Source organism: Heptranchias perlo, chromosome 11 (assembly GCF_035084215.1).
Source record: "Heptranchias perlo isolate sHepPer1 chromosome 11, sHepPer1.hap1, whole genome shotgun sequence".
In the NCBI taxonomy this organism is placed as follows: domain Eukaryota; kingdom Metazoa; phylum Chordata; class Chondrichthyes; order Hexanchiformes; family Hexanchidae; genus Heptranchias; species Heptranchias perlo.
The window spans coordinates 61,186,336-61,204,284 of record NC_090335.1 but is presented as its reverse complement, the minus strand read 5'-3'; the positions used below and the strand labels follow the sequence as shown (position 1 = coordinate 61,204,284).

Below are 17,949 nucleotides of genomic sequence, written 5' to 3'. Positions count from 1 at the left end.
TGACTGGGTAAATGCTGAGAGGATGTTTCTCCTGGTTGGAGAGTCTAGAACTGGGGGCATAGTCTCAGGATAAGGGGTCAGCCATTTAGGACTGAAATGAGAAATTTCTTAACCCGGAGGTTTGTGAATCTTTGGAATTCTCTACCCCAGAGAGCTGTGGATGCTCAGTTATTGAGTATATTCAAGGCTGAGATCGATAGATTTTTGGACACTAAGGGAATCAAGGGATATGGGGATCGCGCAGAAAAGTGGCGGTGAGGTCGAAGATCAGCCATGATCTTATTGAATGGCAAAGCAGGCCCGAGGGGCCATATGGCCTACTCCTGCTATTTCTTTGTTCTTATTATGTTCTCTTTGCCTGTGCTGGTAAAGTTTCTATTTAAAATAGGGCCACGTAAAATCAATTTTCTAATTTGTTGAAAACTGCTCTTGGGTCCTAAATTTTCAAACAGTCAGAGAATGTTATTGAGATTTCATATTGTATTAGCAGAGCAGCAGGTCAAATTTCTGATTTTTAGGCTGAGTCCAGGAAATGCAAACTATTTTGGGTGGCAGGGATGTAACCTTTTTTTAAAAAAATCAAGAAATGACAGGGGGAGTAAGCAAAGGAATATAAAAGTTGATCCTAATTTTAACTGGTTGATTTTAGAGGGGGTACTAATTGCAAGACTCCCTCTAGGAACATAGGAACAGGAGTAGGCCATTCAGCCCCTCGTGCCTGCTCTGACATGTGATAAGATCATGGCTGATATGTGATCTAGCTCCATATACCTGCCTTTGGCCCACATCCCTTAATACCTTTGCCAAAAAGCTATCTATCTCAGATTTAAATTTAGCAATTGAGCTAGTATCAATTGCCGTTTGTGGAAAAAAGTTCCAAACTTCTGCCATCCTTTGTGTGTATAAATGTTTTCTAATCTCACTCCTGAAAGGTCTGGCTCTAATTTTTAGACTGTGCCCCCTACTCCCAAAATCCCCAACCAGTGGAAATAGTTTCTCTCTATCCACCCTATCTGTTCCCCTTAATATCTTATAAACTTTGATCAGATCACCCCATAACCTTCTAAACTCTAGAGAATACAACCCCAATTTGTGTAATCTCTCCTCTTAACTTAACCCTTGAAGTCTGAGTATCATTCTAGTAAACCTACGCTGCACTCCCTCCAAGGCCAATATGTCCTTCCGAAGGTGCGGTGCTCAGAACTGCTCACAGTACTCCAGGTGCGGTCTAACCAGGGTTTTGTATAGCTGCAGCATAACTTCTGCCCCCTTGTACTCTAGTCCTCTTAGATATAAAGGCCAGCATTCCATTGGCCTTCTTGATTATTTTCTGCACCTGTTCATGACACTTCAATGATCTATATACCTGAACCCCTAAGTCCCTTTGGACATCCACTGTTTTTAATTTTTTATCATTTAGAAAGTACCCTGTTCTATCCTTTTTTGATCCAAAGTGGATGACCTCACATTTGTCTACATTGAATTCCATTTGCCACAGTTTTGCCCATTCACCTAATCTATCAATATCCCTTTGTAATTTTATGTTTTCATCTCCACTGCTTACAATGCCACCAATCTTTGTGTCATCGGCAAACTTAGATATGAGACTTTCTATGCCTTCATCTAAGTCGTTAATAAATATTGTGAATAATTGAGGCCCCAAAACAGATCCCTGCGGGACTCCACTAGTTACATCCTGCCAATGTGTGTACTTACCCATTATCCCTACTCTCTCGCCTTTCGCTCAGCCAATTTCCTAACCAAGTCCGTACTTTTCCCTCGATTCCACGGGCTTCTATCTTAGCTAACAGTCTCTTATGTGGGACCTTATCAAATGCCTTCTGGAAGTCCATATAAATAACATCCATTGACATTCCCCTGTCCACTACTTTAGTCACCTCTTCAAAAAATTCAATCAGATTTGTCAGGCACGACCTACCTTTCACAAATCCATGCTGGCTCTCTCTGATTAACTGAAAATTCTCGATGTTCAGTCACCCTATCCTAAATTATAGACTCCAGCAATTTCCCCACAACAGATGTTAGGCTAACTGGTCTATAATTCCCTGGTTTCCCTCTCCTTTCTTAAAAAGCGGAGTGACATGTGCCATTTTCGAATCTAGAGGGACAGTTACTGAATCTAGAGAACTGAATCTAGAGAACTTTGAAATATTGCAGTTAGGGCATCTGCAATGTGCTCACCTACTTCCTTTAAAACCCTGGGATGGAAACCATCTGGTCCTGGGGATTTGTCACTCTTTAGTGCTATTATTTTCTTCATTACTGTTGCTTTACTTATGTTAATTTTATTGAGTCCCTGTCCTCGATTCAATATTAGTTTTCTTGGGATTTCCGGCATGCTATCCTCTTTTTCTACTGTAAATACCTCAAGCAGGATTTGACATTACTAGTAACTGCCATACACAGGTGCACTGTACAAGTGCAGAAACCTACTACAAAACTAACTCAGTGGAATGGTGACAGTAAAGTAAAATTGTTCCTCAGTTACTCATTCTCTTATTAAAAAAAAATGTTGTGACACTGACTATTCTGACTTACTCAAGTAAGTTCCCCTTATGAGTACTGTTATATCTGCACATGTGAGTTATAAATATGCACTGTTCAAGGCTGTAAGAGCTCTTTCTATTTCAATCTTTTGCCATTATTGAGCTTCCATTTTGTACAACAAAGGTGGTTGTTTGAAATCATAGAATGATACGGCACAGGAGGAGACCATTCGACCCATCGTGCCTGTGCCAGAAATAGGTGTCTTTTGTGAGGGGAGAGGTTTTACAAAATTAAATGTGTATCTTCAAGAATTTCCATTGAAAGACTAAATAATTGAGTAATTAGAAAATCTCAAGCAGGAAAAAACTTTTTTTTAATCCTTACCCTAGGTCTAGCAGAAAAAGTTTGGGATCCTCTGTCATCATCTCAGACATCACGACTAGTCAAATTAATACTGAAGTTAGTTGAAGGATATCCTTCAGTTGTAAATGGAGAAAATAAATACACACAGGTATGCCTTTGTTGGTAACTTTTTTTCCATTTTGGTTGTGTTCATCCTTCTCTTTCCATTCCTATTTAAATTTAGATATGGGCAGGAACAAAAGCAGACATTTTTAATGGGGTTTCAGAAATGATCCCAAAGAACCACACCCAAGCTGGTTACCCAGCTTGCCTTTGTTTATCCTGTGTTTGCCAGTGCAGTGCCTCCCTCCTAAGATCACTCCACTACACTCAATAGCAGCCATTAAAAGAAAACACCTGAACATTTGAAATTATGTTTTTGTATAGGAAGGGGAGTGGAGTCTGCAACAGCTTAATTAGCATTTGAGACTAGTAACTAATAATGTATTACAATGTGAACATCAGTTATTGTGTATTGTGGAAAAATTTTGGCCAGGACACCAGGAAAACTCCCCTTTGAAAAGTGCTTTGGGCTCTTTTACGCCCACCCCAAGAGGCCAAATGGGCCTCTGTTTAATGGCTCATCCGAAAGATGGCACCTCCGACAGTGCAGCACTCCCTCAGTACTGCACTGGAGTGTCAAGCCTGGATTATATGCTCAAATCTCTAGGGTGGGCGTGAACCCACAACCTTCTGACGCGAGATTAGATTGCTACCACTAGCTGGCAATTTTAATATATATTTAATGTATATTAAACCTTTGTACATTGTTAAAATTATTAGTTTTTACTTCTGTTTTGTAAATGTCTTCAAAACTGTACAACACTGTCATGTACAAGTATCTGTGGTTTTCAACTGTTAAATGAATAAAACACTTTAAATTTTCCCTCAGACTTTACTAAAGACCATCGTCTTGAGAATCAGGAAAACAGTGGACGAAGATGTGTTTGTACCACTTTATCCAAAAAGGTATGTTTTGTTATTTAATTATGTAATTATTATTAAAATTTAATTTTGTTGTTTAATTATGTTTTTCTAACTTTTATTTCTTGGATTCCAAAATCACAAACATTACATGGTTATGTCTTTCTAGTGTGTTTGTTTATGTTAAGCTATACAGAATTTCAGGACCTGCTTTCTTACAGTAAGGCCAATCAGATTTTGGGGATGGGGGTATTTCCCATACAGTTCTACCTTTAGAACTTCTAATTTCCCACATTGAATTTACTTTAGGGAATACCAACATTGTTCCAGGCTCAGTTTTGCAGCAATTGGACTGAATTCTTCAACATGGCTGCTTTCTTAATGTCACCGCAGTGATGTATAAATGATAGAAACCCTGCTAATTTACCCAGACAAGGATGTAACAGAATTTCTGATGAAAGAACCAACAGTGTAATGATTTGAATCTGAAATTTTGATTCTCCCTGCATAATTTTCCTGCTTTCAGTACCTTATTTCAACAAGTTTGAAATCTCTGGAAGGTGCAGCTAGTGAGGTACACAGCACTGTGGATTTCCAATAAGTCTCTGCTACCGTAGGGTTCTCCCTGAACTTGGATTGATACCATCATTGATAGCAGTGAACAAACTCAGTTAGGTGACACCAAGTTATCTGGCAGCTTGACTGAGGAAATTGCTTGCCCTGTTGGTTGTTGCTTCAGTGAGTAATCTTACCTGTTTCATGTTTGTTTCCAAGCCCATTACATTGTGTGTTAATAAACCTCATCAACTTCAGTATTTGCTGTGAGGGGCATGACAGTGTCTTCAGTGATGATCTAGGAATCTACCTTTTTTACACTTCTCCAATTCAAGAATACTTAGTTCTTGGGGTATTTGCTTGGTCTGGGTGTAGTTTTCTGTTCTTCATTATACTTGTCCACTTCCACATTAGTGTGAATAAAAACAGAAAATGCTGGAAATAATCAGCAGGTCAGGCAGCATCTGTGGAGAGAGAAACAGAGTTAACATTTCAGATCGATGACTTGTCCACACTAGTATGATTTGCTCATGGCATTTTCCTTGGGACATTCCCATAAGACAATAAGAAAAACTTAAGAACTTATGAGCTCAAATGTCTTTCCACTGAAACCACATGCAAGACAGGAACTTGGTGTGTTCTAGCATTGATTGGTGTTCAGTTGCCACTTCCTTCTGGAGTTTGAGAGCTTGATAATATGAAAGCTGTGTTCACTGGAACATGTTCTGATAAAACACAAAATCTAATTATACACTTCTTTCCTTTTTGGCTCAGTTATTTGTGTGGGAGTATACCCTTTGTGAGCTGGAGTAGAATGTGTGAAATCCAATACTTTTGGATTAATTGCTCTCCATACACTGTCTATATATGGATTCCCTGCCATTGAACCTTTTTGTCTTTGTGTGGGGATTTGCTATGCTCTGCTTTGTGTGTATATGAAAATATTATTGTATTGCATGGATATAGTTTAAAATAGTCATCCAATTTTTTATGTAATTTGCACCTCCTCGTTAAACCCTTGTGATACAAAGTCTGACCCATTGTCTCTATCAACCTTTTATACACACAATCCTTGAAAATCAATGGTTTTACTATATATTCAATTTGCGGTTTGAGTTCAGCTATCACTGTCAAACTTTTACTTCCCTTGTTAGTAATGGAAAACCACACATGAAGTTCTTAGCTGGAAACCAGTTTTGCCGACCGACAGTTCAGGCAGTCACCAGAAGTAATTTAAGCAGTGAGCTGGATAAACTCTCCTGTAAAAATAAATAAGATTAATCCATATATGACTCAGTTGCTGGTGTCACCCACTTAGTAACGAGGAAGCACCAAATAGAAGGCAGGCACTTCACCATAGGGAGGGAAATCAGAAGTTATACCCAGGCCATTATTACATACTGCTGAGGAACATTGAAAGAGACCTTGGGAGTTTAGCTACAGATAATGTGTAGATTGAACAGACCAGAATATGGAATCATAAAATGATACGGCAGGGAAGGAGGCCATTCAGCCCATCATGCTTGTGCCAGCTCTTTGGTAGAGCTGGGTCAATTAGTCCCACCCCCTGCTCTTTCTCTATAGCCCTGTACATTTTTCCCTTCAAGTATTTATCCAGTTCCCTTTTGAAGGTTACCACTGAATCTGCTTCCACAACCCTTTCAGGCAGTGCATTCCAGATCACAACTTGCTGTGTAAATTTTTTTCCCCTCATGTCTCTGGTTCTTTTGCCGATCACCTTAAATCTGTGTCCTCTGGTTACCGACCCTTCTGCCACTGGAAACAGTTTCTCCTTATTTACTCTATCAAAACCATTCATGATTTTGAATGCCTATCAAATCTCTTCTTAACCTTTTCTGCTCTAAGGAGAACAACTCCAGCTTCTCCACACACTCCACTTAACTGAAGTCCCCCATCCCCGATACCATTCTATTTTATTTGTAGTGATATATCCCAGATAATGTAACTCTTATCCATGGGTAAAATTCTAATGTATTAAAATAAACTGTATTAATCTAAATTAGCACATAATCTTAAATGGAACATGATATCTACAAATCTGCTGTTTCTCTTCCTGAATGAATGAATTTCTTCTGCACCCTCTCTAATGCCTCGCTATCCTTCTTAAAGTGTGTTGCCCAAAATTGAATACAATACTCCAACTGAGGCCTAACCAGAGTTTTATAAAGGTTTAGCATAAATTCCGTGCTTTTGTACTCTATGCCTCTATTGATAAAGCCAAGAATCCCACATGCTTCTTTAACAGCCTTCTCAACTAGTCCTGCCACCTTCAAAGATTTGTGTATGTGCACCCTCAGGTGTCTCTGTTCCTGCACCCCCTTTAAAATTGTACCATTTAGTTTATATTGTCTCTTTATTCTTCCTACCAAAACGTATCACTTCACACTTCTCTGCGTTAAATTTCATCTGCCACATGTCTGCCCATTTCATCAATCATGTTTTAAAAAAAAGTTTAAGAATGTGAGTCATGCTGTCCCAAAAAAAGTCTATGTTCTATGTGAGGTTCCTGTTTTCTGCATTAGCCTTTTTGTATTCCCAATTCTCTGTACAGCATTAGTGATATAATGTGCAGAGTTTGGAAACACAGTTTGATTTTACTATTTAACATTACAAAAGTAATTCACACACTGGTAAGATATTCTAGCATTCCTAATAGAAACAAGCAAAGTACCAACGATCCATTCAGTGGCCCGTGTCGGTGTTAATACTTTGAAGATAAAAGGAATTTCATGATTTCAGAATAAATTTGTACTTAAAGTGCTTTACTAAGGAATGACAAATGACCTCCAAGCTTACTTTGAAGAAATCCACTGTGAATTAAAAAAGTCAGTGTGTTGTATTGCTAAAATATGGATCAATAAAAGGTTAGATCTTGATATTTAGGTGATATGTCCATTTTCAGATGAATGATTTCATTTATTTAGCCACTGATTTCATTTATTTAACCACTTACACAATTGGTTCCTAGACTAATGACCATGAACTTCTAAAGCACCCTAGGATAGAATGACCAAGAGCAAGCTGCTGATGTACATGAATTCAAGGAAATGATCCTTATTTTGTGTGATTTGTGTTATTTTGTCAATGTAAAACGTAAGGTACCTTGCTTAATGGTACTGTGGAAAAAATTGTCAACCTTCTGCAGGACAACATAATCCCACTTCCAGCCACACTGGTGGGAACAATGACCCAAAATGTATTTTGCTGGTTGTGAATGGCTTCCTAAAGATGGGATGACCTGCCAGGTTTCCTAACAGTTGTCTAAGTACCCCTAAGGCATCACTTGAAGTCCTTGGCAAATGTTTGCAGAAGATCACTGAGGCATTGCACAATAACACTGCCCATCTGATATTGGTTCATGATCAAGTAACTGAAGGTTGTGGCCAAGGTTACACAAATGTTGACATGTCCAAATACTTCAGGAACTGGCTGAACTTTTCTTGAAAATGTATTTGCAAAGTTTTCTGGAAAGGACTAATTTAATCATTTTTTTCCATGCATGAAGGATTAACACATGCTGGACAGCAAAATACAGCCATACTGACTTTGCTGTATTTTATTTGTAGTGATATATCCCAGATAATGTAACTCTTATCTATGGGTAAGATTCTAATGTATTAAAATAAACTCTATTAATCTAAATTAGCACATAATCTTAAATGGAACATGATATCTACAAATCTGCTGTTTCTCTTGTTCCTGGATGAATGAATTTTCACGCTGCCCTTTCACCTCAGATTTGGGATAAAATCCAGCGCAGTCTGATAGGATGAACATCTTCTGTCACTTGTTATGCGGAGTCTTAAATAAAATTAGTTTTGGAAGTACCTCATGCAGAGTTAAAAAGAAATAAGCTGCCTTACATTAAGCTACATTATTTTACTCTAAATTGATAGTTTGATCATGCAACAAAACGCACCCTGGCAACTACATACTCATTATTTTTATGTCTAAAATAATGACATTTGTTTTATTGGAGTTAACTTGAGGGTCTACCTGTGTGATAACCTAGTAAACAGTAACCAATGTGGATTCAGAGGTAGCAGATCCTACTGAACTAATCTTAACTTTTTGGAGAAAAACTCTACAGTGTGGTGTATTTTGACAGCATTTGACAAATTTCTGCATAAAAGGCTAGTATTTAAGCTTAACGCAGTGGGGATTCAGAGTAAAACCTAGGATTTGTTGAAACCCTGGGATTTGGTGTTGAAACCCTGCTGTTTCTAATTGACATTAACAACTTGAGTTCAAAAACTCAAATTCACATGATGCCAAACTTGGAATGGCAGTTGAATCTGAGGAGACAGCTTGAGAACTAAAAAAAAAAGTGGAACAGAAGATGCAGGATCAGTGGCAGATGAAATTTGATATGGCAAGTGCAAAGTACTGCATGTAGGAAAAAGAACAGGTAACATAAATACTCAATGAGTGGTGTTAAAAATAGTTACAGATGACGTAACTCCTCAAATAAATACTTGCTTCGAACCCTTCAACCAATTCTCAGGTTTTACTCTGAATCCCCACTTTTTTAAGCTTAAATATTAGCCTTTTATTCAGAAATGTGTCGAATGCTGTCTAGATGTACCACACTGTAGACTTTTTCTTCATAACATCAAGGAGGTAGGATCTATAGGGTTCTAGTAGACTCAGTGCTCAATGTGTCCAACCACTACAGAGCAGCAATCAAAAAAACAAAGCAAATGCTGAACTATATAGCTAAAACAGTAGCATACAAATCAGACGAAGTCCTGCTGGAACTGTGTAGTGCTCTGGTCACACCACATCTCGAGTACTGTGTCCAGTTCTTGTCACTGAACACAAGGGAAACATTCAAGCCCTAATAGCAATTTAGAGCCACTCACCCAGTATGTAAGAAGCCCAACAAGAGAGGAATCACTGCTGGGAAGTAATGGGAAATGAGCCAAAGCAGATAAGAGAGGTAAGCTTAGGGGAATATCCAGGCAATAGCGATCATAATATGATGTTTAAAGTAATGATTGAGAAAGACATAAATAAGACATAGACCAAAGTAACAGATGGAAAAATGCTATTTTTGAGGGGATGTGAATGGAACTAGGGAAGGTAAACTGGAAATAAAAACTTAGAACTGCAGTGGGAAATATTTAAAACGGTGATAGAGAGTTCAGGAGAAATATATTCCTCTAAAAAAGCAAGAACAAACTAGCCAGTAATGAAACCTCATGGATGAATAAAGAGATACGGGTAAAATTGAAACTAAAGAAAAAGACATATTCTAAGTACATAGACAATAAAAGAGAGGATGACAAAATGACAAAATAAACAATTAGGCAAGCAAAGAGGAACTACAAGATTAAATTATCAAGGATTATAAAAAGAAATAGTAAAGCATTCCACAGACACAAATAACAAAAGAAAAATCAGAATAGGGATAGGGCCACTAAGGGATGCACAAGATAAACTCACAGGTAATGATAGCAAAATGGCAGAAATATTGAATAGTTACTTTGCTTCTGTATTTATCAGGGAGACTAACAAGGTGGGCATGACATTTGAAGAAGAGATCAAAAGAGACATATAAACATTTAAGATAGAAAGGGGGGAGATAATTGATAAACTAATCAAACTTGAGGATAAAACCCCAGGTCCAGATGGATTGCATCGCAAATACTAGAAGAAGTTAGGGAGGAAATGATGCCTCTATCACATATATATATATATATATTATATATATATATATATAAAAATTCATTAAAAAAGATAATAGTGCTAGAGGACTGGCGGACAGCTAATGTTATTCCTATATTTAAAAAGGAAGATAGAACAAGTCCAGGGAATTATAGACCAGTTAGCTTAATGTCGGTGGTAGGAAAGATAATGGAATCTTTACTCAAAGATGTAATAGAAAAACATCTAGAGAATGAAAATATAATGAAGAATAGTCAGCACAGATTTCAGAAGGGAAAGTGATGCGTGACCAACCTTATTGAATTATTTGAAGAAGTAACAGAAAGTAGACCAGGGTAATGCAGTAGATGCAATATTTGGATTTTCAAAAGGCCTTTGATAAGGTACCACATTGTAGACTCAAGCCTAAGGTCAGAGCATGTAGAGTCAGGGGACGAGTAGCAGAATGGATAGCAAGTTGGCTACAAAACAGAAAACAGAGAATAGGGGTTGAAGGTAGTTACTCAGACTGGCGAAAGGTGGGAAGTGGTGTTCCACAGGGATCTGTGCTGGGACCACTGTTATTCACCATTTACGTTAAGGATTTGGATTCGGGAATCAAATACAAAAATTTCAAAATACGCAAACGCCACCAAATTGGGGGGTGTAGTTAATACAAAGGAAGAATGCATCAAAATGCAAGAGGACATTAAACTTGCAGAATGGGCGTGTAATTGGCAAATAAATTTCAATTTGGATAAGTGTGAGGTAGTGCATTTTGGTAGGAAGAATAAGGGGCCACATACTACTTGGATAATAAAAGTCTAAATGGGATAGAGGTGCAAAGGGATTTTGGGGTACAAATACACATCACCAAAAATAGCGACACAAGTTATTAAGGCCATAAAAAAGGCAAATCGAGCACTGGGGTTCATTTCTAGAGGGATAGAATTGAAAAGCAGAGAAGTTATGTTAAACTTGTATTGAACCTTGGTTAGACCACACTGTACACAGTTCTGCTCTCCATATTATAGAAAGAATATAGATGCATTGGAGAGGGTGCAAAAAAGATTCACTAGGATGATACCAGAGCTCTGAGGATATCCTTCTCAGGAAAGGCTGATCAGGCTGGGGCTTTTCACTCTAGAAAAAGAGACGGCTGGGGGGTGACCTGATAGAGATCTTTAAGATAATGAAAGCATTTGATAGGGTAGACGTAGAGAAAATGTTTTCACTTGTGGGGGAGTCCAAAACTAGAGGTCATACATATAAAATAGTCGCTAATAAATCCAGTAGGGAATTCAGTAAAAACTTCTTCGCCCAAAGGGTGGTAAGAATGTGGAACATGCTACCACAAGGAGTAGTTGAGGCAAATAGCATAGATGCATTTAAGGGGAAACTAGATAAGCACATGAAGGAAAAAGGAATAGAAGGGTATCCTGATGGGGTTAGATGAAGTAGGGAGGGAGGAGGCTTGTGTGGAGCATAAACGCAGACATAGACCAGTTAGACGGAATGGCCTGTTTCTGTGCTGTAGTTTCGATGTAGCCGCAGACTGATAAGTTTGAGTATTGAGCTATGAGAAAAGACCAGCGAAATTTGGGCTTTTCAGCCATAAAAGGCAGTAACTGTATGGAAAAACTGGATCTGCAATGTTACTTCAGAGATAATAAGCTGTTACAGCAGGAAAATGGGTTCAAGCGAGTAAACGGCAAATTTAGCACTGATTTTAGGGAGTTCTTCAGACACAGACTGATGAATCAGTGAAATGAACTTCATGAAAAGCCCAAATTTCTCCAGTAGGTTAGTGGAAGTGAAAGCCCAGTAATCATTTAAAAAACAGTTGGAGGCTGTGAGGAACTAATGCGGGTCTTTCTGGATAGAAAACTGTGGGGGAATCAAATGGCTTATCTTCTGCTAACGTGTAATGGTTCCAGAGATGACTGGTGTGGGAAATGAAAATGTCTTAGTGCAGTAGGGGTGTCCTTCTAATGTAGGGAATTAGATCAGTCAAGAAATTTCGTCCTGATTTTAGCCTGTTACATCTCTTCTGGCAATGATTGTTGGCACTAGTTGCAGAAAGTGGAAGAAATAGCCCATTTGCTTGTGCTCCTATCCTTCACCTTGATTAGCATAGAATTCATCCCCAAGTGTTCCACCCTCCCCACCAAGCCCCCCAAAAGAAACTTAGATTAAATTTATTTAAAATTGCATATTTCATGTCTTGCCCTTCATATTTTAGATGTCAGTAATTTTTTTAATGTATTAATCTAGTGTGCTGGAAAACAAGAACTCTGGACCCTACCTGTTTTTTCAGCGACAGTTTTGGTCAGCACTTAAGGTGAGAGCTTAAAAGTGGACAGTTTTAATATTACTTTTCTTTCATTTAACTATGCCTGGTTACCCTTTTTGTAATTTATTACTTTTGGGGGCCTTCTCCAGTTTGGGAAGAAGAGCATGCATTTCTCTTTGGGTTGGTTCTAAGGTGTACAGCAGGAGTTACATTAATATGAATCTACTGATAGATTACCGTAGATCCGTGGGGGTTCAGATGAGGTTTTTGTTTAAACCAGTTGGAATGTTTGAGATTTATATTAAACTTTTTTTGTGTAAAAAGGGTGAGAAACCAAAGTGCTGCACATTAAAAGGAGTAAGTGTATTAATTCTTTGCTTCAAGTGAAGACTGACAATCTAACCTGCACAATTTAGTGCATTAATCCTATCGCTGTTGTGATTCTGCAAAAAGTCTATGTCCTGCAAGGTTTTCACGGAATACCACACAAATAAATTTACTTCACATCAAAAGATTATTTTAGGATAAACTGAGCAGTAGATTAATATGGTCTGAGTGCAGCCGTACGTAGAATTGTGTTAGTGAAGGGGATTAGATAGCTGTTTATTCATTGTTATTGTTAAAGGTGATTAGTTTGAATTCCATTTGGTGCAGCAGAATTTGGACATTTAGAAAAATGTGTCCATGTGATGGCAACAGATTCCATTAGCTGCAGAAAATAATGCTGTCTTGTATAATATGTTTAAATAGAAAATATTGGCTAACAATAGATGCAGGTAACCAAATAGAATCCTGACTACCTCTTAATAAGTTCAGCTGAAAGCTACTGTTTGCTTCAATCCTACACTACTTTTTCAGTTATTGGATAACATCTTGCAATGGACTGGCATAATCTCAAATCGAGCATTGCAGGAGCTAACTGTGGATAGTCTGTTAAATCGCTACATCCTTCTGGCTCTGCAGAACTCGGACCCTGGTGATGACAGCCTGAAGAAATGTCAGAGTGTAAGTAAACTGAGCAACAGGGTGAAAAGTTTCCAGGATCCCAAGCCATTAAGACCTAGGCACTATGAAATATTGGAACCCCACAGTAAATTGAAACATTGTGTAGTATTGCATTTCTCTGCCGGTTTATTTCACTGAGAGTTACTAGTGATACTATAAGCTTTACACCAACAGACGGACCCTTATAAAGTGTCGGAGGTCACAGTTACAAAGTTGGTTCGATGTTCCAACTTTATACCTGGTTTTGGTTTCTCTTTTTCCTGACATCAGTATGTGTAAAATACTGTATTACAATAACCTTTCTGATTTATGTTTGCTAAAGAAAGAACTTGTATTTAAATAGCGCCTACACGTCATCAGAACGTCCCAAAGCACTTTAAAAGTACTTCACTGGCTGTAAAGTTTAGTCACTCTTGTAATGTACAACAGCCAATTTGCAGACAGCAAAGTCCCACAGATAATGATCAGATAATCTGTTTTTTGATTGAGGGATAAATGTTGGCCAGTACAATAGTAGAACCTCCCCTGCTCCTATTCAAATAGTGCCATGGGATCTTCTGCATCCAGCTGAGAGGGCAAGTGGGGCCTTAGTTTAATGTCTCGTCCGAAAGATGACACCTCTAACAGTGCAGCACTCCAAGTACTGCATTGAAGTGTCAGCCTAGCTTATGTGCTCAAGTCTATGGAGTGGAACTTGAACCCACAACCTACTAACTCGGATTCAAGAATGCTATCGCTAACTAAAGGCCGACAGTTTGCTCAATGTTGGGAAGCTAGTAATACTGCAAACCTCTTCTGTGCCTGCAGTGCTTTATTTTTAGTGTTATATTTGTCCAGATCAAACTAAACCATACTGTTTTATGGAATTAAAATCCTAACATGACAATCTCTATACTTTTAATTCTAAAGCTTGCATCATGACTTAACATACAATGTAAAATGCAAAACATATTTCTCATTATGTTCTAGGGACAGAACAGTCTGTAAAAATTGTATTGCTTTTAAAGTAAAACAAAAGATGGACACCAGACAGAATTTTATGGTACTACTTTTATCTTTTAGCTGATCACCTGTTTACCAAAGCACTGGTTTGTCAACCTAAAAGGAGATAAGAGTATCCCACAAATGGAAAATTTCTGCTGTTACCTTGTTCACTTGGCCAATACTATCTACAGGCTAAGTCTTGGCTGCTCTGATGTAGAAAAACGCACAGCAAGGTAAATACAATGGCATAGGGCCTGGTAAACCTGTGTTTTAATTTACCATCCACATCAATAGCTGGATCTAAAGCAGTTACTGTGAAGGATAGTCTGTTCTATATCTAGGTGTGGTACCAGTTTTTAATTTGATAACTTGTGTTATATGATGCTGTAAATCAGCTTCCCTGCCTTTAGGACAGTGGTGATGTGCAGTGTGACCTCATTAAAGCCCGAATAAGGGAAAAGTAACTAGGAATAAATTAGCCCTTTTTTTAAAAGATATTTATACGCTTCCTTCCCCCATTTTGATTTTCTTCCTTTTCCATGTACCATCCACCACCAATAAGGTGGATGATCTGATCCAAGGCCTCTGTTGGGGGGTGTCTGTCCCTCTAGCTAATCCCTTTTATACAAGAAAGGATCTAACCTACTCAGCACCTCCCCACAGAGCACAGCTGGGTTCACAAATTAAGCATGTGGCACAGTTGCATGTGGATTCACGTTCTGTTGCTCTCTGGTACCTTGCCCTGTAGCCTCATGTTCCAAGTACTTTTTTTCTTCAAATCTGATGACTTAAACTCTGCTTTAAAGATTTCCTCTTTGCACCACAAAGTACTTCATGTAGTGCGTGAAATTGAAAGCAAGAAATGTATTTTGACATTAACTAAGAATTAGGTGGTCTGCTTCCCAAAATGAATGTAGTATGTCTGGTGTGTTTTCAGACTGACTGCAGGTCTCCTTTTGTTTAGGAACAGGAATAGGCTATTCAGCCCCTTGAGCCTGTTCTGCAATTCAATTAGATCATGGCTGATGTGTCTTAACTCCATCTACCCACTTGGGTTCCCGTAACCCTTAATATCCTTGCCTAACAAGAATCTATCAATCTCAGTTTTGAAATTTTCAATTGACTTAGCTTCAGCATCTTTTTGGGAAAAGTTCCAGATTTCTGCTACCCTTAGTGTGAAGAAGTACTGCCTGACATCACCTCTGAATGGCCTAGCTCGAATTTTAAGGTTATGCCCCCTCATTCTCGACTCCCCCACCGGAGGAAATAGTTTCTGTCTACCTGATCAAATCCTTTAATCATCTCAAACACCTCAAATAGATCACCCCTTAATCTTCTATACTCAAGAGAATACAAGCCTAGTCTATGCAACCTGTCACAATTTAACCCTTTTAGCCCCGGTATCATTCTGGTGAATCTGCATTGCAACCCCTCCAAGGCCAATATATCCTTCCTGACGTGAGATGCCCGGAACTGAACGCAGTACTTTAAATGGGGCCTAACCAGAGCCTTGTATAACTGTAAAGTTAACTTCCACCCCTTTGTATTCCAGCCCCCTTGAGATAAAGGCCAGCATTCCATTAGCCTTTTTAATTATTTTTTGTACCTGTCCACCAGCTTTTAGTAATTTTTGCGCTTGAACACCTGTATCTCTCTGCTCCTTCACAGTTCCTGGCTTCTCGCCATTTAGAAAATATTATGATCTATCTTTCTTGGGTCGAAAGTGGATGACCTCACATTTCCCCATATTGAAGTCCATCCGCCACAGTTTTGCCCACTCACTTAATCATGTTTAACTGTCTGCTGAAGCTGAGGTCTAAAGTCAGATTGCAGTACAGTTTGGATTTAGGAAAGTGCTGAAGTATAAAATAATAGAAAAATAGAAAATTAATATGAAATTAATTTGTCTTTTTGTTAAATTTATAATTGCAATAACTGCGGTCTGTTTTGGAATACAAATTTTGAATTGTCAACAGAAGAAAGGTTTTATGAGATAGAATGAGCATCCCATCTACTTGTTTGTCCCATAATCTCAGTGGAATGTTCTGAGGGTGGTGTGCAATTGTGTATAGTTTTATTTTTATTCTGTGAATGTAATTTATCTTTTTCAAACTGTTTAACTTTGTAGGGAGAATATCAAGCAAGTGATTAAATTTCTGGCCATCATCCATGCTTTGGACCATGCAACAACAGTAGCAAACGAATATGGTGTGAAGGACATCAAGGCATTACTTGATGGGAAGTGAGATTGTGGGACAGAAACATGAACATTCCTGCCATTTGTATGATTTTGTACATATGTACAGATGTTTCGTAAAAGAAAATTGATGGCGTTGTCAAATAACTTTTGTTATTTAATATTTTCCATCTCTTGTGCTCAAAGGTACAGCTAAACTCCTGAACAACACCCCCCTTCAGCCAGCATCCTTTACACAAACTGGGAATGTAATTTTAAAAATTGATCTTGGCTGGATTTCTACCTTTGAATATCCACTGGTTTCTCTTATCGGAAGCAACTGAATTTACATGATTTTGGTTGTTGCTGTCCAAATATTTGTGGACTATGACCAGAGAAGATTACATCAAAGCAAGTACTGGGAACAAACTGTGAAAATACAAGTCCAACCTGCTGATAACATTTAAGTTCATTGGGTTGTGTTTGTTTAATTTAGTAGAAGATGAATGACACTTGTTTTATGGTTTTAAGAACATAATAAAATAAACTGGCTATTCAGTGTTTTGAAATTGTGATGTTTTGTCTGCAGATACAGCTTTGGCACAAGCTGAATTTCTAGGTTTATTGAGGGAATGCTTTACATAGAAAGTACTCTCTCCTAAACCCCCCCCCCCCCACCAAGTAATATTCCTTCCATTACATTCATTTTACTACATCATCTTTGAGATTAAAAACCTAAAGCATGGAATGAGAAAAGGCCATTCAACTCACTTGTTCCACAGCCATATACAATCTTATCATGTCATGTACTTAAACCCACTGATTTAAGGGAAAGTTCTGCATTATTTCCAAAGCCTAGAAGATGAACACACATTAGGGGAGCTCACCTCCATGTATACCCAGAAAATAGTATAAACCCAGAAATGCCATTGTCAGTAGTTTTTTATGTCTTTAGATGTACAGTATCTTGATTTTAAAAAGGGCTAAAATGCAAGTTACAACTCATAATTCAAAGTGATTAAAGGTAGTAACTATATGTATCATCAGACTCCCATTGTAGTTGAGCATTGGAAAATGAAGAAAAGATAAAATGAACTAGAAAGGATTTTAATATCCATTTTTTTGTCCATCAGGTTTATACCTGGACTTTACTGGCTCTGATGGACTTCATTTCTATCACTTCTAATCTACAAACTTCTCTGTCACTATCTTTCTAGTCTGTTTTATCACGACAACTATGGTCATTGCTCTGAACTTTCCACATTGCTCTAAATATGGCATCTTACACATTCTTCCTACACACTGCATCCTCATTATGTTGATAAAGAATCTTCACACTCACTTATCCTTCATTCTAACTTATCCTTTTCCATGATGACAAAACTGGAACTGCTTGGTCTTCCCTTCCTCCTATAATTTATAGATGTTTAAAGCC

At 38.1% G+C, this 17,949-nt stretch overlaps 1 protein-coding gene across 2 annotated transcripts in view; it reads left to right on the top strand.

The window, feature by feature from the left end:
- paxbp1 (PAX3 and PAX7 binding protein 1) overlaps window positions 1–17,072 on the top strand; it is a 49,871-nt gene extending 32,799 nt beyond the window's left edge. The window contains exons 13-19 of one of the 2 annotated variants that reach the window (XM_067993190.1): window positions 2,898–3,019; window positions 3,803–3,879; window positions 12,331–12,397; window positions 13,208–13,354; window positions 14,417–14,571; window positions 16,467–16,620; window positions 16,722–17,072. In XM_067993190.1, the coding sequence (XP_067849291.1) occupies window positions 2,898–3,019; window positions 3,803–3,879; window positions 12,331–12,397; window positions 13,208–13,354; window positions 14,417–14,571; window positions 16,467–16,584 (686 nt within the window). In that variant the 3' untranslated portion in view covers window positions 16,585–16,620; window positions 16,722–17,072. Of the gene's footprint in view, window positions 1–2,897; window positions 3,020–3,802; window positions 3,880–12,330; window positions 12,398–13,207; window positions 13,355–14,416; window positions 14,572–16,466 lie in introns of both variants that reach the window. The other variant, XM_067993189.1, reaches the window with a different exon arrangement.
- Window positions 17,073–17,949: the final 877 nt, after the last annotated feature.